At 45.1% G+C, this 21,951-nt stretch overlaps 1 protein-coding gene across 4 annotated transcripts in view; it reads right to left on the bottom strand.

The window, feature by feature from the left end:
* FYN (FYN proto-oncogene, Src family tyrosine kinase) overlaps positions 1 to 21,951 on the bottom strand; it is a 245,068-nt gene that overhangs the window by 11,663 nt on the left and 211,454 nt on the right. For all 4 annotated transcript variants that reach the window (XM_029047552.1, XM_029047556.1, XM_029047553.2 and 1 more), the window contains one exon: positions 5,931 to 6,062. In XM_029047552.1, the coding sequence (XP_028903385.1) occupies positions 5,931 to 6,062 (132 nt within the window). The remainder of the gene's footprint in view (positions 1 to 5,930; positions 6,063 to 21,951) is intronic.

Raw genomic sequence — 21,951 nt, 5'->3', positions numbered from 1 at the left:
ATCACACTTCTCCTCCTAAAGAGCTGAGCTGACACCATCTTTTTGGCATCTGGGATAACCATTAGATTATAAATTCCTCAGAGACAGAGACCGGGTCTTTTATTTCTACCGCTAAATCTGTAAATAGCTATTTCGTTGCCTCCCATATGGCAGTCGCTCGCGAAATGCTGTGGATGATGGTTTTGGATGAAATTATCAATGTGGTCAGCTTCAGACGGCGAGTGAGATAAGCAGTTGCCTCAGGATGGGGTGACAAACTGCCTCTGACTCTCCCAAGATGGCCACCACCTTGGACATTTAAGATGGCCACCATATCCGAGACCTCTTCGCCACCCTCCTCCCCCACTCCTCTGTGCGGCTTGCAAGCAGTTATTTCTAGTTTCCCCCCACTCCCCTAACTACTGCTTTTCCTCCAGTCCCCTGAAATAAAGGCATCGCCTAAAAGGGGTCTGGTATTTTGTCAGTGATTAGTTTAAGCACCGGTGAGCCGCGGGGATGGCAGACGGCCTCTCTAATCGCGGGGCCCTGAGCTGTGAGCGACTGAGCCGCTGGAATGGAAGCGGCTGTGCACCACGTTGATTGTGGGCCTGTCCCAGATTCCCCCCCATCCCTCGCTCCCGCGGCTCGTCCCTGGCGGTTGTCGCTGTCGAGAGTTTGAGTCTGTCCCCATCGCGGCAGGAGCAGGGGATTCCTACCCCTGGAGGTGCCGACCATGACGGCTCTAAAGCGGCATGGCGGCTCTCCTCTTTGGGGCTCTTGATAACCTGATTTCCCAAGTGCTTAATAATAATAATAACGATAATAATTATAATGATGATGGGATCTGTTATGCTCTTACTAGGTGCCAAGCACCGTTCTAAGCTCTGGGGCAGATACGAGGTAATCAGGTTGGACACAGTCCCTGTCCCACGTGGGACTCCTAGTCTCAATCCCCATTTTCCAGATGAGGTAACTGAGGCCCAGAGAAGTCAAGCACACAGCAGACACGCGGCGGAGCCGGGATTAGATCCCATGACCTTCTGATTCCCAGGCCCGTGCTCTATCCACCGTGCCATGCTGCTTTCCGCTCGTGGGGACAAAGCTGGCATGTCACAGCTCCCTGCAGTCACCGGCTCATCGCAGCTTTCCTCGGCTTCCTCCCCGCCCTCGGACGAGTCCCCGCCAGTGTACGAGCCGGCCGCCCCGGCCAGCTGCAGAATTCTCCTTCTGGACCCACCTTGCCTCAAGGCTCCCATCCCCTGGCTACTATCAGCGCTGGCAAGGTGGCTCACTTCTTGCCCGGTCCTGCTTCTGGCTTTGAACCCCCTCCCTCTTCATATCTGACAGACAATGACTCTCCCCATCTTTAAAGCCTGATTGAAGGCACATCTCCTCCAAAAGGCCTTCCCTGAGACCCTCTTTTCCTCTTCTCCCACTTGCTTTTGCATCACGGGTTTGGGGGTCAGAGGATGTGGCTTCTAATCCCGTCTCTGCCACTTGTTTGCTGGGTGACCCTGGGCAAGTCACTTCACTTCTCTGTGCCTCAGTTACCTCATCTGTAAAATGGGGATTAAGACCGTGAGCCCCACGTGGGACAGCCTGATAACCTTTTATCTATCTCAGCACTTAGAACAGTGCTTGGCACACAGTAAGCGCTTAATAAATCGTGTCATTATTATTATTATCATTTAGTTGTATTCACCCCAGTGCTTAGTACAGTCCCTGGCACATAATAAAGCGCTTAACAAATTGCGTCGTTATTATTATTATTATAATTTAGTTGTATTAGCCCCAGTGCTTAGTAAGCGTGGCTCAGTGCAAAGAGCCTGGGCTTCGGAGTCCGAGGTCATGAGTTCGACTCCCGGCTCTGCCACTTGTCAGCTGTGTGACTGTGGGCAAGTCACTTCAATTCTCTGTGCCTCAGTACCTCATCTGGAAAATGGGGATGAAGATTGTGAGCCTCACATGGGACAACCTGATTAGCCTGTGTCTACCCCAACGCTTAGAACAGTGCTCTGCACATAGTAAGCGCTTAACAAATACCAACATTATTATTACAGTCCCTGGCACATAATAAGCGCTTAACAAATACCTCAATTATCATTATTATTGTTGTTGTGTTATCATTATATCTACCCCAACAGTTAAAACAGTGCTTTGACGTAGTAGGAGCTTAACAGATACCGTAATAATAATGAAAGCCAAAAGGTGCACGTGTTCAGCTGGCAGGCACGGTAAAACAACGATACGCTGCCAGGTTCTTGGGTTGCGACCTACAGTCTGTGTTCAGGAAGTGGGTCAATTTCCAGTATGGAGGCCAAACTGAGGGGGAGGAATGCCAAAGGGCAATTTCTAGGTCAGCAGATAAGAATAATAATAATTATTGGAGTATTTTTCAAGTTTACTTTGAAATAAGATCTGAACTAAACACTGGAGTAGATTCAAAAAAATCAGATCAGACACAGTCCTTGTCCCACAAGGGGTTCATAGACTAAACAGGAGAGAGTACAGGTGGTTAATCCCCATTTAACAGATGAAGAAAGTGAGACCCAGAAGAATTAAGTGGTTTGCCTAAGGTTATATCACAGAAAAGGGGCAGAGCTGGGATTAAAACCCCTGGTTTTACGACTTCTAGGCATGGGCTCTTTCCACTAGGCTACACTGATTCTCCAGATATACAAATACCTTCATTGGTCTAAATGCTGAACATTGTTGTTTCCAAGACAAGAGAAAAGGAATGACAGATAGCATAATTGCCTCCAATGGAGCAGCGTGGCTCAGTGGAAAGAGCCTGGGCTTGGGAGTCAGACGTCATGGGTTCGAATCCTGGCTCTGCCACTTGTCAGCTGTGTGACTGTGGGCAAGTCACTTCACTTCTCTGTGCCTCAGTTACCTCATCTGTAAAATGGGGATTAACTGTGAGCCTCACGTGGGACAACCTGATTACCCTGTGTCTACCCCAGCGCTTAGAACAGTGTTCTGCACATAGTAAGCACTTAGCAAATACCAACATTATTATAACAGCCCCCTTTCCCGTTCACCCAGTTTTTGAGAAGGAAATGAAACCTTTTTTTATTTTGTACCACACACTGTTAATTGCCAGAATGTGTCAGTGATAGGAAGAGAAGCAGCGTGGCCTCACGGAAAGAGCATAGGCCCGGGAGCCAGAGGACCTGGGTTCTAATTCCGGCTCCACTACTCATCTGCTGCTTTGGGCAAGTCGCTTAACTTTTCTGAGCCTCAGTTTCCTCATCTGTAAAAATGGGGATTAAATCCTACTCCCTTGTATTTAGACTGTGAGCTCCATATGAACAGGGACTACGTCCCACCTGAAGACTACGTCCCACTTAAAGACTATTATCATTATTATTTGCTATTTTTAGGAAGGGAATCGGAACGTGGTGCCGCCACAGAGGGAGATTTGCAAATAGGGAGGGAAATATCTCTCTAAAACTGGTATGAACCCAGGGAGGAGGGGAAAAGGGAGAATAATTACCTTAATTCATTTTGGGCTTATTTTACACAGCACTTAGGAAAACGCAATACAAGTAAGAGCTGCAATCTCAGGTGCCCTCTTACCTTCTCTTTAGTTTTCCCTCTTTCCCCTCCTCCTTTTTGTCTTCTCTTCCTTCTCTCCTGCCCCGCTCATTACAATACTTAATTAGTCTACTTACCGCTATGCTTCATTTCCTGAATAGCCCCTCCCCTGTTTTTGGTTTGCAAAAATGATGCCAAAAAATGGGCAATTACGTGAATAAACGTGGCATCTTCAAGGGCAAGGGAAAAACGACGACGTTGAAATGAAGACTGTGGAGAAGCTGAAATTCTCCAGGTCCAAATTTTGAAAATTTTGAAATGAATGCTTAGCACAGAGTAAGTGCCTAATAAATATCATTAAAAACATAATTTTGCATGCATTTATGCATAAATCCCAGAACACTGAGTACTTTGCTCTCTGTTCTTGTAAATAAATGTAAAGCCAGCCAAATAATTTCTGGAACCCTGTCTAAATAATTTAGGCAACCCTGTCTAAGCTGAAGCTAGACTGTTTAAAACACAAAGTTGAACGGCTCTCTAGAATGCTTCCAGGCCAAGTGTTATTTTGGATTACTCGGCCTCAGCTCTGCAATTTCCAGTGGCTCCCCTCCCTTCCCACCTTCCTACCTTCCCTCTTTACTACTTCCTTCCCTCTGGCAAACGTCACATTTCTGTACCGTTCATTCCCTCCGGTCATTTCCACCTTTGGATTTCTTCTACTACCTCTATTTCTTAAATCATTTTCTACTTGGCTGGAGAATCCCATCTCTCCACACTTACAAATCATCTCCCTTTCCTCTTCAAGACCTTCCTCCAGATTCATTACTTCAGGCTTCCTAGTCTGAGCTTCGATGGCTGCGTGATTGATGAAGGGAGGGGAAGAGAGACCATTTTCTTCATTATCAACCAAACTAGACCAAACAACCTCCATCTCACATCCCTCTCCTGCTCCCTAACTCCGTTTGGCGGCCATCTCACAAGAGAAGAGGGCTGGGACTTTTGGTTCCAGAAAGGCACGGGAGAACCGTAAAATGAGCCGATTTTGGGGGCGGCGCTCGGCCCATTACAGGTATACGATAAAGATTAAAAGCGTGGTATAAACCAGGAGCTGCACAGAGATATCGAATGACATCCGGCTGCCATCCTGAGGCCAGGCGTCTCTGACTTTTGAGGATCATTCCAAACTTTCCAGATTATGTCATTTCTCTGCTGCTCTGCAGCAAGATGCCTACGTGTGGGTGTGTGGGTGTGCACGCGTGCGTGCGTGTATGTGAAGGAAGCTACATCCACAAGGGCATCGATGAAACTGCCTTACGGCTGGATCGCGGACAACACTCTGTGCCAACCCTAGAGAGGCTGAGCTACGCTAAAACGAGGCGTTCCTGTTTATGTGCGATTTCTTCTCTAACGCGATCTCTAGAAGTGACCAGAGACTCTCATTCAAAATGAACAAAGGAATTACAAATTAACTCAGCCTTGTTGGCTTCGCCAACCGCAAGGATGTTATTAAACTAGCATTTGCTGAGCGCCTAATTTACTCATTAATCTCAGCTGTCAATCTGTCATTTTTAAACTCATTGCTTATGCAAGCTTTCATGCATGGGAATTGGGGATTCTCTCGCTGTCATTCCCTGCTGTAACTGGAAGAAATATCTCCGGACATTCGGAAATATCATACAGCCCCTCAAGCGTCATGAGAAGCAAAGAGAACCCTGTAGATTAAAAAAAATCTATCCAAAATAATCAGTTTAAGCATAGGTAATGAGCACGCTGGTATTTTATCAATGCTTGACTCTGACAATGCAGGGGGAATTAAATTCCAGCCTCTAGTAATCCTTTGTTTTTGACGTCCCGTCCGTTTTTACAGGACATAAGTGGAATATTAAAAAATGAGCTTCTATTTTCCTGAAAACTTCACTGCTCCTTTCTCTGCCGGCATTTTCTGCCAAGGATATGTGTCGGTTCAGCCCTCCGACATGCCTTCCATGAAGATTATTGGCAGAGTTTTAGGATAATGGAACAGGTCACGTTTTATAGGGGACAGGTGGTATGTAATGTCATCCAATTCAAATCGCATAGGCAAACCCTAGCAAATGAGGTCACTGGGAAGTTTTGCAAGCCTTTCCACCTGATCGGGGCATCTCACTTTGGCATTTCACTTTTGCTTTGTCACCGAGGGGAGAGTTGCGGAGGGTCCTTCTCTCCCTGAGTGTCAAGGCTCGGATGGTTTCAAAACCTGAACTGCTATTGCTTGGGGACCTCGCCAGTAAAATACAGCAGCTTCCCTCACCCCGTTTTTCTGTTCTAAAAAGGTATCGCTCGGGGATGTGCAGAAAGACGGGCTAAGCCACACCCCACCTTGCCGTGACGGAGCCCTCAAACACCAGCGTGGGGCTTTCCAACTTGTCTCTTACCTGGGTAGGGCACTCTTCCTTTCGTGACCAGCTCGGTCAGTAAGATGCCGAAGGACCACACGTCGGACTTGATGGTGAATCTCCCATAGAGAGCGGCTTCCGGGGCTGTCCATTTGATGGGGAACTTTGCGCCTAAATCAAAAGAACAAACTGGTTACTTAGGTGACGGCAAGCAGAATGGCCAGAAAACTGAGGGCTGCTGAAAGGAGAAGAGGTGAGGAATAAATCTGGCAAAATAGTGCGGTGGAAGAGTCTCCTGCCATTCACTGGGGTCACGCTGAATTAGGGGGTGGAGGGCAGAGCAAGCTGAAGCGGATATTTTCTTTCTAAATACACTGTTTGTGTAAACACACAGAGAATTGAACTATAAGAGTGAAATCTCTTTACCCAATACGACTTAGTTTCGTCTTGGAAAAGGAAGGTATCCCAGTGGCTGATGATGATGACGATATCTGTCGACGATGGCATTTGTTAAGCGTTTACGACGTGCCACACGCTTTTCTAAGCAGCGGGGTAGATACAAGCTAATCAGGTTGTACAGAGTCCAACGTACGGCTCACAGTCTTAATCCCCCTTTTACAGATGAGATAATTGAGGCCCGAGAAGTGAAGCGACTTGCCTAAGGTCACACCGCAGACAAGTGGCGGAGCCGGGATTAGAACCCCGGTCCTTCTGACTTCCAGGACCACGTCCTATCCGGTAGCCTACGCTTCTTCCCGTCGTGGGAAGGGCTGTGTCTACCAACTCTGTTGTACTGAACTCTCCCAAGAGTTTAGTGCAGTGCTCTGCACATACAGTAAGCACTCAATAAATACCGTGGAGAGATTACCCTGTGAAGGAAGCCATTTTCCAAGACCACAGGCTACTTTGCTAAGGGAGGCCTGGGAATCTGGGGGCCGATATTCCTGGAACATAAACGGAGTGGGATATACCTCTATCACGGACATGGCATACCTCAGGGGCTCCTCCTTATTACCAGGGATCATGGAAAAATCTCACATCTTTTATGGGACAGGTGGTGCGCAACGACAGACCCTCCGAACCATAGCACTTAAGTGCATGTCTATAAATTACATGTTATAAATTATTTATATTAATATCTGTCTTCCCCTCTAGACCGTAAGCTCGTCGTGGGCAAGGAATGTGTCCATTTATTCTTGTACTGTTCTCTCCCAAACACTTAGTATAATGCCCTGCACACAGTAGGTGCTCAATAAATACGATTGAATGAATGCAGGAACAAGTGTCCATTAGTGCTAGAGATAGTGATAACAATAGTAATATTTGTTAAGCACTATTCCAAGCACTGGGGTAGCAACAAGCTAATCAGATGGGATTTAGTCTCTGGCCGACATAGGATTCACAGTCCTAATCTCCATTTTCCAGATGAGGAAACTGAGGGCCAGAGAAGTGAAGTAACTTGCCCAAGGTCCCACAAGAAACAAGTGGCGGAGCTGGGATTAAAATCCAGGTCCTTCTAGCATGGTTTGTCAGAAAGAGCCCGGGATTGAGAGTCAGAGGTCGTGGGTTCTAATCCCAGCTCCTCCACTTGTCTGCTGTGTGACCTTGGGCAAGTCTCTTGACTTCTCTGTGCCTCGTTTACCTCATCTGTAAATGGGGGATCGAGACTGTGAGCCCCATGTGGGACAACCTGATTACCTTGCATCTACCCCAGTGCTTAGAACAGTGCTTGGCATATAGTAAGTGCTTAACAAATACCATCATTATTATTATTATTATTATTATGACTCCCAGGCCCATGCTCTACCCACTAGGCCATGCTGCTTTCCTTGGAGACGGCTGAAAGAATGGTGTGATTCACAGTGCTGGGAAATCACGTGATGATGAGGTGTGATTTTAGATGACGTGGGATTTGAATTTGGAGAGAGCAGTGGCTGTCTTTTTAATGTGGGGTGGGGGTTATAGAGGAGAGTTCCAAGCTGGAGGTTCAGTGTGAGGGAGGGGATGGAGGTGGGAGAGTTGAGAATGAGGTGCAGGTAGAGTTGGGAGGAGTTGGAGAGCCCTGAAGTCGATGGTTAACTTCTGTTTGCTGTGAAGAGACACAGGGTACGAATTGAGGGTTTTGAGGAGAGAAATGTGGGCTGAGCAATTTCAGGAAGACGATCCGGGCGCGGAGTATAGATCGGAGACAGCAGAATAGCCGGCTGGAGAATATCATGTCGTATATTTTGTTTCTTCGATCGTGGATCCCCAAAGGGCAGGGACCGTATCTAATTCCCACCTGTATATTCGCTTCCAGTGCAAGCATTCAGTGTTGTCCACATGGTAAGCTCTTATTAAATACTACTATTATAATCAACCCCCAGATGGGTAACAGCCTTAGCGGCGACATTAAACGGGTGGAATATTCTTCCTGTCAAACCCTCTCTGAAAGGGCTAAAGGAAAAAAATCTAGAATTATATTCGTTTATCCAACTATTCCACTCTCTGATGTCTTAGGTTAATAAGATGGCAGAGAAGTAATCCTAGATCCCCGTCTCTTCCTCTATATACGTCAATATTTTCATTACACTTGTTAAGTGTTTACTGTGAGTCAAGGACTCTTCTAAGCGCTGGGGTAGATACAAGTTAACCAGGTCGGATATCGTCCCGGTACCACACGGGGCTCACAGTCTAAGTAGAAGGGGGAATGGACATTGCATCCCCATTTTACAGATGAGGAAACTGAGGCACCAAGAGGTTAAATGATTCGCCCCAGGTCACACAGCAGGCAACTGGCAGAGCTCGGATTAGAACCCAGGTCCTCTGACTCCCAGACGCAGGCTCTTTCCACTAAGACACACTGCTCCTGATGTGATACCCAGCATTCTGAGATGACATGAAACAAGGCCTCGTTATTTTTCTGAAAACTGTCATTTCGTCGTGTTCGAAATTACCGTCTGAAATGATTGCTGCACTAAATTCCGATGATTAATCCGCAACATTCTCTTCCAAATCTTGATAAATCAGGCCTTGGTTGGACTAAAACTCTTTATCAAGTTCCCTTACTTATTAAAGAATCAAAAATACATTACCATTATTCCCTCTTAAAACATCTCCAGTGCTGAGTGATTTAAAATTGATACGCATTTCTGAAGCAAATGGATCACATTTCCTCCAGCTCAGACAAATCTTGTTAAAATTTCAAGCCAAAGATTCCTTCATTTCCTCTATTCTGGAATTGTTCTGCTTCTGGGAAGATGGGTATATTGTGGCTGCTAAATCGCCTTTTACATGCTGATAAGGCCATTTGGGAGCTTTAAGAAAAGATTTTAAAACGGTCAACCTCAAATTTCCTTTTTATCAAATCTCCATTATACATATGCATACATATCTATATGCGTAGACATAGATAGTTATGTAAAAGACAGAAAATGGTTTACAGATTGAAGAAAAGAAAGGATAAATTGATATGAAGATGAGTAGGTGCTTAAATACTGAATTTACTTGTATAATTTACTCACACTGATTTTTGAGGAGGAAATAAAAATTTTTTGGGGGGGTACTACATACTTGCAAACAGTGATAGCTATTTGTGAATTAATTATTAATTATTATTAATTAACAGTGAATTAATTTATTAAAATTCCCTTGGGCCAGCTTGGGAGGAGCAGAAGGGTGAGAACTGGACAATACAGCAAAGGAGAGGGAGATAATCCAATGAGTGTCTATTGTATGCAGAACTTGGGAGAGTTAATAGAAGAGAAACAGTTTTACCTACTATCTTCATTATTAAGCACTTACAATGGGCTTATTACAGTTATTATGAAAAGCGGCGCAGCTTAGTGGCAAGAACCCGGGCTTGGGAGTCAGAGGACATGGGTTCTAATCCCAGCTCAGCCACTTGTCAACTGTGTGATTGTGGGCAAGTCACTTCACTTCTCTATGCCTCAGTTCCCTCATCTGTAAAATGGGGATCAAGACTGTGAGCCCCATGTGGGACAACCTGATTCCCCTGTGTCTACCCCAGGGCTTAGAACAGTGTTCTGCACATAGTAAGCGCTTAACAAATACCAACATTATTATTATTATTATTATCCCGGCTCCGCCACTTGTCTGCTGTGTGAACTTGGGAAAGTCACTTCTCTGTGTCTCAGTTACCTCATCTTTAAAATGGGGATTAAGAATGTGAGCCCCATGTGGGACACAGACTATGTCCAACCTGATTAGCTTGTATCTACCCTAGTCTCTAGTACAGTGCTCCACACACAGTAAGTGCTCAGTAAATATGATTGAATAGCATGCTACCAGACACCATAAAAAAAGAGGATCTTCCTCTTCTCTCTCCTTTCTTTTCTTCTCTTTTTTCTCTGGCCGCCACCCCCCCCCCCCCCCCGCCTTATTGTTAGATTTAATTCACATCTTAATAGCGCCTCCCTTGTTTGGGGGCTGCAAAGATCATGCAAAAATGTGGGGCAATTTTGAAGGTAAATACGGTTGAAGGGATGTTCAGGGCTTGGTTTACAACCTGTGCCCTGTGTGGAAGGGAGTGTTAGTTGGGCACTCGTTTTTTCAGCCACGCTAACCCCCGGATACAAGTTCAGTTGCTTTATCTTTAAAACCAAAGGACAGAGCTACATATTGAGCTATATGGTTCATCAATCAATCAATCGTATTTGTTGAGCACTTACCGGGTGCAGAGCACTGTGCTAAGAGCTTGAGAGAGTACAATGTAACAATATAAGAGACACATTCCCTGCCCACGATGGACTTACAGTCTAGAGGGGGAGACAGACATTAAAATACATTGCTGATATGTACCTAAGTGCTGTGGGGCTGAAGGCAGTATCAAGTGCTTAAGGGGTACAGATCCGAGTACTTAGGTGATCCAGAAGGGAGAGGGAGGAGAGGAAATGAGGGCTTAGTCAGGGAAGGCCTTTTGGAGGAGATGAAAAGGCTTAAAGCCTTTTAAAAATGCTCTGAAGGTGGACAGAGTGGTGGTCTATCTTATATGGGGGCGGGAGGGAGAGTTCCGGGCTTCAGGAAGAACGTGGGCAAGGCATTGGCATCGAAATAGAAGAAATCGCGGTACGGTGAGTAGGTTGGCATTAGAGGAGCGAAATGTGTAGGTTGGGTTATAGTAGGATTGAGTGCTTTAAAGCTGATAGTACGGAGTTTCTGTGTGATTCGGAGGAGGATGGGCGACTACTGGAGGTTCTTGAGGAGAGGTGAGATGTGACTGAACATTTTTTTAGAAAAATGATCCAGGCAGCAGACTGAAGTAGGGACTGGAGTGGGGAGAGACAGGAGGCAGGGAGGTCAGTGAGGAGGCTGATGCAGCAGTCAGGGCGGGATAGGATAAAGGCTTGGATCAGCGTGGTAGCAGATTGAAGGGAGAGGAAAGGGTGAGATGTTGGGATTGTAGAACTGACAGGATTTTTTCAATTGACAGGATTTCTTGACAGACTGAATGTGTGGGTTGAATGAGAGAAATGAGTCAAAGTTAATGCTAAAGTCAAGGGTTTGCAAGATGGGGGGGACAGTGGTGTGTCTACGATGATGAGAAAGGACTAAATTTGGTGGGAAGGTGATGAGCTCTGTATTGGACATGTTTAGTCTGAGGTTTCGGCGGGAGAAGCAGCATGGCTCAGTGGAAAGAGCCTGGGCTTGGGAGTCAGGGGTTATGGGTTCGAATCCCAGCTCTGCCACTTGTCAGCTGTGACTGTGGGCAAATCACTTAACTTCTCGGTGCCTCAGGTACCTCATCTGTAAAATGGGGATTAACTGTTAGCCTCACGTGGGAGAACCTGACTACCCTGTATCTACCCCAGTGCTTAGAACAGTGCTCTGCACATAGTAAACACTTAACAAATACCAACATTATTATTATATCCAAGTAGAGATGTCTTGAAGGCAGGAGGAAATGTGAGACTGCAGAGAGGCTGGAGAGGTAAGGCTGGAGATGTAGATTTGGGAATCATCTGCGTAGAGATGGTAGTTAAAGCTGTGGGAGAGAATGAGTTCTCTAAGGGATTGGGTGTAGATGGAGAATAGAAGGGGACCCAGAACTGAGCCTCGAGGGACTCGTTAGAATTATGGGAAAGCTGAGGTGGTTTGGAGTCAAGGACTCTTAGCCTTGAATCAGGTGTTATCCAGAGATTGCCTTCACTAAGAAATCAATCGATCAATCACATTTATTAATAATAATAATAATAATGTGGTATTTGTTAAGCACTTACTATGTGCAAAGCACTGTTCTAAGCGCTGGGGGGATACAAGGTGATCAGGTTGTCCCGTGTGGGGCTCACAGTTTTTAATCCCCATTTTACAGATGAGGTCACTGAGGTACAGAGAAGTTAAGTGACTTGCCCACAGTGCCACAGCTACCAGGTGGCAGAGTCCAGATTTGAACCCATGACCTCTGACTCCCAAGCCCGTGCTCTTTCCACTGAGCCACACTGTATTAAGCATTTACTGTGAGCCGAGCACTGTGCTGCGTGCTTGGAAGCCCTTTGTGGATTTGTCTTAATCTGACTTTCTTGTACTTACTCCAGCACTTAGTGTAATACCTTGTGCTGTAAACATTTAATAAATGTTAATAATGATTATAATAATTATAATGATTATAATCAGAACTAGGAATTCTGCAGTCTGAGTGGAGAGCTATCTTGAAGACATCAGGTGAAAGTGGGATGACAAGCATTACTTAGTACAGTGCTCTGCACATGGTAAGCGCTCAGTAAATATGATCGATTGACATATCGACCAAAGCTGCTCAACCCTCGCCCAGAACAAAGTACATTTTTGGAGAACCTATCAGGAAAGAATGGATTAAAGCCATCACATAATCTGAACAACAAAGAGCTGGAGAGGGTTTAGGGATAGGAAACCAAAATGATCTGGAGAATGGAAAAGCCTCTTTGAAAGGACATACTGATAGAGGACCCTGCCATCTAGAGAGATGCAGACTGAGAGAGGAACCAGATTGAAGTATTCAAAATCATAACCAATTGTATTTATTGAGAGCTTATCGAGGGCAGAACACTGCACTGAACGCTTGGGAGAGTACAACAGAACAGAGTTGGCGGACACATTCCCTGCCCACAGTTTGTTACGGACAGGGTGAAACCCAGTCTCATAACCCGGTGTGGTTTAGCGGGAAGGGCACGGGCTTGAGAGTCAGAGGACGTGGGTTCTAATCCTGGCTCCCCCACTTGTCTGTTGTGTGACCTTGGGCAAGTCACTTCACTTCTCTGGGCCTCAGTTACCTCATCTGTAAAATGGGGATTAAGACTGTGAGCCCCACGTAGGATAACCTGATTACCCCAGCGCTCAGAACAGTGCTTGGCACACAATAGGCACTTAACAAATACCACAATTATTATTATTATTATTATTATTATTATTAATAACCCCAGATGAGGCAACAACTACTGAAACTTGAAGGAGGCAGACTCAAAAGGAAAAATGCTTCTTCGCCTAGTAGATTGTAAGCCAAAGGAAGTATTCATGGCCGGAAGCTGTGAAACCTGAAAATATTAGTAGGGTCGATCAGGATTCTTACATATTCACGGATGAGTCGTCCCTAATGGGCCACAAGAAGCCACGTTAGGGATGTGGAGGGAGAATGGAAGGAATGTAATGTGGTACAGGCCCAAACTGTAGGTTCGCTGCCTTCGCACCGTAACTTGGAAGGAGGTAAATTCATGATGGTCGTTACCGCAGGAAGCGGTGCAGCTGAGAATATCTGTAGGCGCAATAGGGGTTTGGATCTACTTAAGGCTGAGCAGTCCATCATGGATTACTAGAGGAAAAGTCAGAGACATTGAGAGGAAAAAGGGAAAGTGGGGGGTATTAGATGGTCCATCCTTAGCTGTTTGGATGGTTGTCACGGAAGGCAGTTATCTCACTATTCCTCACTGATGACATTTCATCTCCGTCTGAATTACAGAAGCATACTTTTTAATAAAATAGTACGCGGCTTGAAGCAATGTTTTCAAGTGTAAACAAATGAAATTACAAGCTCAAGTTATTAGGTCAGGACAGCCTGTCCTTGCCTGATGTTGGGTCGCAGCTGCCGATGAAATGCTTTTATCTTCAGTGAAGAGACGATCTGGATAACCGCTCCATTTAAGACCGAGACGTTTCTCATTTGACTGCTTTACTGCAAGAACTTTCTAACATTAGGGTGGTGATTAGTGCCTTAGAGTTCATCTGAGGTGAGCTTTAAATGCTTGAATGAATCTTGAGTACACATTTCTCACTCATTTTCTCTGTGCTGCCTCACGTTTGTAAAATTAAAAAAAGAGTAGTAGCCGAAAATCACCCCGAATAAGACCCAAGGTTAAATGGTAGTTACTGTCTCATCTGTGCTTTGGAGTGAGATAATATTTAATCTCTCACGTAGGAACTCAGACAGCACTTACTGAACTCAAGTCTTGCGCAGCCTAGTGGAAAACACCCAGACCTGGGATTCAGAAGGGCCTCGGTTCTAATCCCGACTCCGCCACTTGTCTGTTGTGTGGCCTTGGGCAAGTCATTTCACTCCCCTGTGTCTCAGTTACCTCATCTGTAAAATGAGGATTAAGACTGTGAGCCCGATGTGGGACAGGGGCTGTGTCCAACCTGATTAACTCGTATCTACCCCAGCGCTTAGAACAGTGTATAACAAGTATAATAATGGTAATATTATTAATCTACCCCAGTGCTTAGTACAGTGACTGGCACTTAACAAATACCATTAAAAAATAAAATGGAGGGGGGAGTCTGGAGGCAGCGAGGAGACTGATGGGATGACATATGATAGGATGGGAGTTTGGATCCCAAGGAAGTGGAGACTCTACAGATGTTGTGAAGCTAGAGCCGACAAGATTTGTTGACAGACTGAATATGTGGGTTTAATGAGAGAGATGAGTTGAGGCGAATGCCCAGGATCAATATGCAGAGCACTGTATTAAGCACTTGGGAGAGTACAATACAACAGAATTAGCAGACATGCTCCTTGTTCTAGCAATGTGGGCTTGTGAAGCAGGGAAGTGACTGGTTTTGTCTACAGTGATGGGAAAGTCAGAGGGTGATAGGGTTCGGGTGAGAAGATGAGATGTTCTGTTTTGGATATGTTAAGTTTGAGGGACATCCAAGTAGAGATGTCCTGAAGGCAGGAGGAAGGTAGGAGAACTTCTGGATCCCCTTATAGCTCTGGCCATTTATTCTCAGTCTTCTTAGCGGGCTCCTCCTCTGCCTCCCACCCCCTAACTGCGGGGGTCCGTCAAGGTTCAGTTCCGGGTCCTCTTCTATTCTTCATCTACACCCACTCCCTTGGAGAACTCATTCGCTCCTAAGGCTTCAACTACTAACTCTATGTGGATTATCCCCAAATCTACACCTCCAGCCCTGCTCTCTCTCCCTCTCTCCTGTCTTGCATTTCCTCCTGCCTTCAAGACATCAGTACTTGGGTGTCCTCCTGCCACCTCAAAATTAACATGTCCAAAACAGAACTCCTTACCTTCCCCTGACTTTCCCACCACTCTAGGCGGCACCACCATTTTCCTGTCTCACAAGCCCATAATATTGGCATTATCCTTGAGTCCTGTCTCTCATTCAACCCACATATTCAATCCATCACTAAATCCTGATGGTTCCACCTTCACAACATTGCTAAAATCTGCCCCTTCCTCTCCATCCAAACTGCTACCATGTTAATACAATCACTCATCATCATGTGAGCCCCACGTGGGACAAAATGATTACCTTGTACCTACCCCAGTGCTTAGAACAGTGCTTGACACATAGTGAGCACTTAAATACCATTATCATTATTATTACTCATCCTATCCTGCCTGGATTACGGCATCGGCCTCCTTGCTGACCTCTCAGCCTCCTTTCTCTCCCCACTCCAGTCCATACTTCACTCTGCTGCCCGGATCATTTTTCTATAAAAAACATTCAGGACATGTCACCCTGCTTCTCAAAAAACTCCAGTGGTTGTCCATTCACCTCCACATCATACAAAAACTCACCATTGGCTTTAGAGCACTCCAGCACCTTTCCCTCTCCTACTTCACCTCACTACTTTCCTTCTACAACTCAGCCTGCACACTTTACTTCTCCAGTGCTAACATAATTCACTGCACACAGATCTCGCCTATCTCGCTGCCGACCCCTAGCCCACGTCCTGCCTCTGGCCTGGAACGCCCTCCCTCCTCAAATCAGACAATTACTCTCCTCCCTTCAAAGTTTTATTGAAGGCACATCTCCTCCAACAGGCCTTCCCTGACTAAGCCCCCATTTCCTCTTCTCCCACTCCCTTCTGCGTCACCCCGACCTGTTCCCTTTGCTCTTCCCCCAACCCGGCCCCAAAACACTTATGTACATATCTGTCATTTATTTATTTGCATTGATGCCTGTCTCCCCATATCTAGACTGTGACCTTGCTGTGGGCAGGGAATGTGTCTGTTTATTGTTGTATTGTATTCTCAAAAGTGCTTAGTTCAGTGCTCTGCACATAGTAAGTGCTCAATAAATATGATTGACTGACTGAATGAATGAGACTCTGGAGAAGGAGAAAGATCAGGGCTGAAGATGTAGATTTGGGAATGATCCACCTAGGGATGGTAGTTGAAGCCAGGTGAGCAAATGAGTTCTCCAAGGGAGTGGATCTTGAAGGAGAATAGAAGGGACCCAGAACTAAGCCTTGAGGGAACCCCAACAATTAGGGGGTGAGAGGCAGAGGAGAAGCTGGTGAACGAGACTGAGGAGCGGCCAGAGAGACAGGAGAACTGAGAGAGGACAGTGCCAGCGAAACCAAGGTTAGACAATATTTCCAGGAAAAGGAGCGGACCACAGTGTCAAAAGCAGCTGAGAGCTGAAGTGGATTAGGATGGTGAACTGTCCATTTGATTTGGCAAGAAGTGGATCACTGGTGACCTGGTGAGGTCAGTTTCAGAGGAGGGGTGGAATCCAGGCAGGTGGACGAGGAAAGGGTTGGATAAGAGAAAGAAGAGGCAGTGGGAGTAAACAACTCATTCAAGGAGTGAGATTCCTTTCCTGACTAAATGCTCATTTCCGTGTCTGCCCCGCCCTCTGAGTCAACCATGTGTTTGGCTGCGTACCTCTCAAGAACTTTAACTCTCACCCCAACCCCTCAGGCCTTATATAAGTATCCTTATATTCTACTATTTCCCCATCTGTAATTTCTTTATGGTATTTATTACGCCCTTGCTACGTGGCAATCACTATACTCAGCGCTGGCAAGCAGCTAATCAAGTTGGCCACAGTTCCTGTCTCTCCTGGGTGCTCTCAGTCTTGATCCCCATTTTACAGGTTAGGTAACAGTCACAGAGAAGTTAAATAATTTGCCCAAGGTCACCCAGCAGACAAGTGGTGGAACCAGGATTAGAATCCAGGTCCTTCTGATTCCCAGGTCCAAGCTCTGTCCATGAGGCTACTCTGTCAATGTCTCTCTTCCCCTGTAGACTGTAAATTCCTTATGGGGAGGGATTTTGTCTGTCAGCTCTGTTATTTTGTACTGGTCCAAGTGCTTAGTGCAATAAGTATTCAATAAATACCACTTGGTTGACTGACTGACTGAATTGTAAGAGGCGATAGCTGAAGGAGGGCAATGAGATTGAGAGCTTTCTCTTTTTTTGGATATGGGACATGTGGGCATGTTGAAAGCAGAGGGAAAGGAGGCTTTTCTATCAATCAATCATTCATGTTTATTGAGAGCTTACTGTGTAAAGAGCACGTGTACTAAGTGATTGGGAGAGTACAGTATAAAAGAGATGGTAGACACAGTCCCCACACCCAACAACCTCTAGAATTTTTTAACAAAAATTAAAAAAAAGCTGTCCAAATTATGTCTAATATCAAATATACAATATTTAAATGCAAAGTATACTCAGAGGGAAAGAAATTATGAACTATTGAAAGAATAGGAAACAAATTACCCTGGGTGGTAGTTGATGATAATAGATATCGAGGAGGATATCCTTTATAAAAGCAGAATTAAAGCTGATTTTAATTTGTGGCTACTTGTCCAAAATGCATTTTAGCCCCAAGGAAACTTGAGGAATTCAAACCAAGATGGTTTTTCATGGAGATGAGAAAGAAGGGATTTTCAAATTCCCAAAGATGCTTGAGAATAGTGACGGACTTTTTTTTCCCTGTACCTCTGAGGTATAGGAATTTGTAAATAGTTTACATAAATTTACATATTAAATAAAACAGGCTCTAACTCCCAAGTTTTAAAGATAAGATAAGATTAAGTCATTTGTGCAACCTATTAATATTGTATTTATATCTCTGCAGGCCTCAAGTCACACGAAGTGAGGAATTTTAATACTCCACCAGGCTGGGAAGGATGGGTAGGAAAAAACAAGTACACATAGGTGCGGAGAGACTAAAATGAGACATTCCCCATTGTTCATCGATCAATCATATTCATTGATCGTACGGAACTGTACTGAGCACTTGGGAGAGTACAATATACTAAAGTAGAGAGATCTGTTCCCTGCCCAAAAGGACCTTACAGTCTAGAAGGATTGCAGTCACCATACACATATGACTGCAGGGAGGAGGGGAAGGGAGTTGCATTATTATTATTAGTGATGATAATACTAATCATATTTGTTAAGCACTTACTATGTGTTAAGCACGATTCTAATTGCTGGGCAGGTACAAGCTGATCAGATTGGCCACAGTCCATTTCCCAGAAGGGGCTCCACAGTCTTAATCCTCATTTTACAGATGAGGTAACTGAGTTAATAGAGCAATGACTTGCCCAAGGTCATACAGCAGACAAGTGATGGAGTCAGGATTAGAACCCAGGTCCCTCTGACCTCCAGGCCCGTGCTCTATCCACTAGACGATGCTGTGTTCTGCTTCTCCCTGTCCCCAAAGGGGTCCAATTCCCTAAATCTTTAGGTGGGACTAAAAGTGAAGACGAGGCAAATGCCAGAACTTCACCCCAAAACTGGGGAGGTAGACAAGTTGTACCATAAGGATTTCTCCCCTTCCTTACAATGTCCGTCTGTGGGACAATATCCTTTAACTTAAAGGATGACTGGATGCATTATCCTCTTTTAGATATTTCTAAAAGCTAATATTTCTAAAAGATTTCTAAAAGATAGAAAGATCAAAGAGAAAAGATTTCTAAAAGAATGATATTTCATTTTAGTAGGAGTCCGACTGAGGGGAAAAACTCAGTAATATTAGGAGTATGAGGAGCAGGAGAGTTAACAGTTTAAGCATATACTGGAGATAATGCACTTTAGAAAGCACTTGGAACAGTTTATTCTATCAATCAAACATATTTATTGAGCCCTTACTGTGTGCAGAGCACTGTGCTAAGATATCAGACACATTCCCTCCCCAAAATGAGCTTACAGTCTAGAGGGAGAGACAGACAATTGTTATTATTTGGAAACATTAAACAATCACACGCCGCAGTCCCTAACCTCAGATTTCTGAGAGCCTTCCCATTTTTTTTTATGGTATTTGTTAAGCACTTATTAGGTGCCAGGCACTGTTTTAACAGCTGGGGTACATACAAGGTAATCAAGTTGGGCACAGTCCCTGCCCCATGGGGGGCTCACATTTAAACCCCTATTTTACAAATGAGGTCACTGCCATTCAGAAGAGCGATCACCATCTTGTTGTGGGCAGGGAAATCGTCTACCAACTCGGTTATACTGTACTCTCCCAAGCACTTAGTACAGAGGCCTGCACGTAGGAAGCGCTCAATATGTACGACTGACTGATCTAGGCAGCAGAGGAGGTATGTAAGAGTTCGCACTGAGCTGGTCACATTAACCCTTTAAAATCCAATATCACAGATGGCAGGGATAACAACAGGCACAAAACTCAGGTTGACTGGTTAATCTGCATCAAATGCTTTGCCTTTCAAGGGGTCCGACACCACTGAATTAGGGGCTCCGGCACCCCAAGGCCTACAGATGTTTAGAGCAAGCCGTTAGCTAACTTGGAAGCACCCTAAGGATGGCACAAGCAGCAAAAAGGGTGCCCAAAGACATCCCTCATCCTGGGTGTCGGGAATCTATTTAGTCTCCATTATTCTACATAAACCTTCTCCAAGGCTATTCTAAACAAGATAACTGCCGGGTTCATTTATTCAATCGTATTTATTGAGTGCTCGCTGTGTGCAGAGCACTGTACTAAGCGCTTGGGAAGTGCGATTCAGCAACAAATAGAGACAATCCCTACCCACAACGGGCTCACAGTCTAGAAGGGGGGAGACAGACATCAAAACAAGTAAACAGGCATCAGTAGCATCATTATGAGATGTATCCACATCCTTAATAAAATTAAATAGAATTATAATATCATAGAATTATTATATATTATTATAATGGTAATCAATCAATCCATTAATCAATCAGTGGCACAGTACAGTTGTCCCTGGGAGGTGGGATAAAATGCCCAAGGGAGAGAGGGCATCCTACCAGAGCTGTTATCACGTTATAAAATAGATTCATTTGAGTTTCACCTCCTCAACTGCCCTGTGACCCTTTAGTGGAGAGGATAAAAAAGGAGCAAATGGATCAGTTGGAGGAGGGTGAAGGAAGGAAACCAAAGCTCTGTACTACGACAAAGTGTCACCTATCAGAGTTAATACTGGCTGTGATATCCGGGACTATACTGCACATGGAGAGTCTTCAAAATTAGGAGATCATGGGTTCTGAAGTGGGAGGTGCTGATAACCCTGTATTTAACGGGGATAGCGTGAGCTGCCTTGGGGGCAAGCCCTCCTGTTAGACTGATTCTGCCATCCACCACTTGTCTGCAGTGTGCCTTGGGCAAGTAATTTCATTTTTCTGTGCCTCAATTACCTCATCTGTGAAATGGGGATTAAGACTGAGCCCTATGCGGGACAGGGGCTGCGTCCAACCTGATTTGCTTGTATCTATGCCCGCGCTTAATACAGTGCCTGGTGCATAGTAAGTGCTTAACAAATACCACAAGTGTTATTATAATTATTTCTATTAATAGCACAGGTTAGGGACTGTATTCAGATCCTAACTCGACAGGTAGACTGAGCAAACTGGAAGGTGGAAAACGCTCTGCTGAACTGCACTGAGCTCAATCGAGTCGCCAATGGAGAAGTGTAGAGGCTATATGGAGGAAATCAAGTCACCATTTCAGAGGAGATTTTGATGAGAATAAGAATCCTGTTGGAAGTTTTTTGGTGCCTGTCTCTGGAGGACAAAACTCAGGTTGTGTGTGAATTATCAAGCATCTGCCTTTTCTGAGTGGCTCGGTTTCCAGAGGAACTGACTGAGCTGAAAGTGAATAGTGCACATCGAAAGACTCATTCATTATCCTGGGAATTTTGGAGAAGAATAAATGACTCTCAGAACTATCCTGACATTTCTGGCTCTGGGCCGATGTTTGGGTCCACGGTTTGGCTTTCGGGCAGCTCATTCTCTCCCATGCGAACTGCTGAAATCAAAGCTGAGCATCACCATCTGTGATGCTAACATCTCAGAAGTGAGATGCTCCTGATTGAATATATTCCACAGTTCTGAGGGTAGTTCAGTCTGTAAGATACCAGCATTCTCCCTGACTTGATCAAAACTGGTCAATGATTACCGCCAGGCTCGTGACCGTCAATTTTTGAATGAGTACTTTTTCAGTAGTGCCAAAGAATTCAAATTTTTGAGGTGGTGTTTGCAATATTAAATTCATGCAGTTCGCGGGCATGGATTTCTGGTCAGGTGGCCCGCTACTAAAAAAACCAGATACCCACGATGTACGGGAAGGAAATGATTTTAGGGCTAGGGGTTTGCACACCGTCACTTGCACGCTCTTGACTCTGCAGTCGTGTTCTCCCTGGAGCACTGGGTGTACCAGGCGAGGAGGCAAGCAGGGAGGTAACACGTTTTGAAGTGTGCAGGCAGATAAGGGTGTGGTATTTTGTGAAGTACGTAGGTGGTTGTTGAGTAGCCACCTTGGTAGCACCGTCGGTGTTTGCTGCCCACCTTAGCCAGCTATTTGCTGGGTTCCAGCTGAGTCCCATCCCCCAAAATCTGATCCACTTCTCTTAGGTATGGGAGAGACTGAA

This window comes from Ornithorhynchus anatinus, chromosome 19 (assembly GCF_004115215.2).
Source record: "Ornithorhynchus anatinus isolate Pmale09 chromosome 19, mOrnAna1.pri.v4, whole genome shotgun sequence".
Classification (NCBI taxonomy): domain Eukaryota; kingdom Metazoa; phylum Chordata; class Mammalia; order Monotremata; family Ornithorhynchidae; genus Ornithorhynchus; species Ornithorhynchus anatinus.
This window is presented reverse-complemented; position numbering and strand designations above follow the sequence as displayed.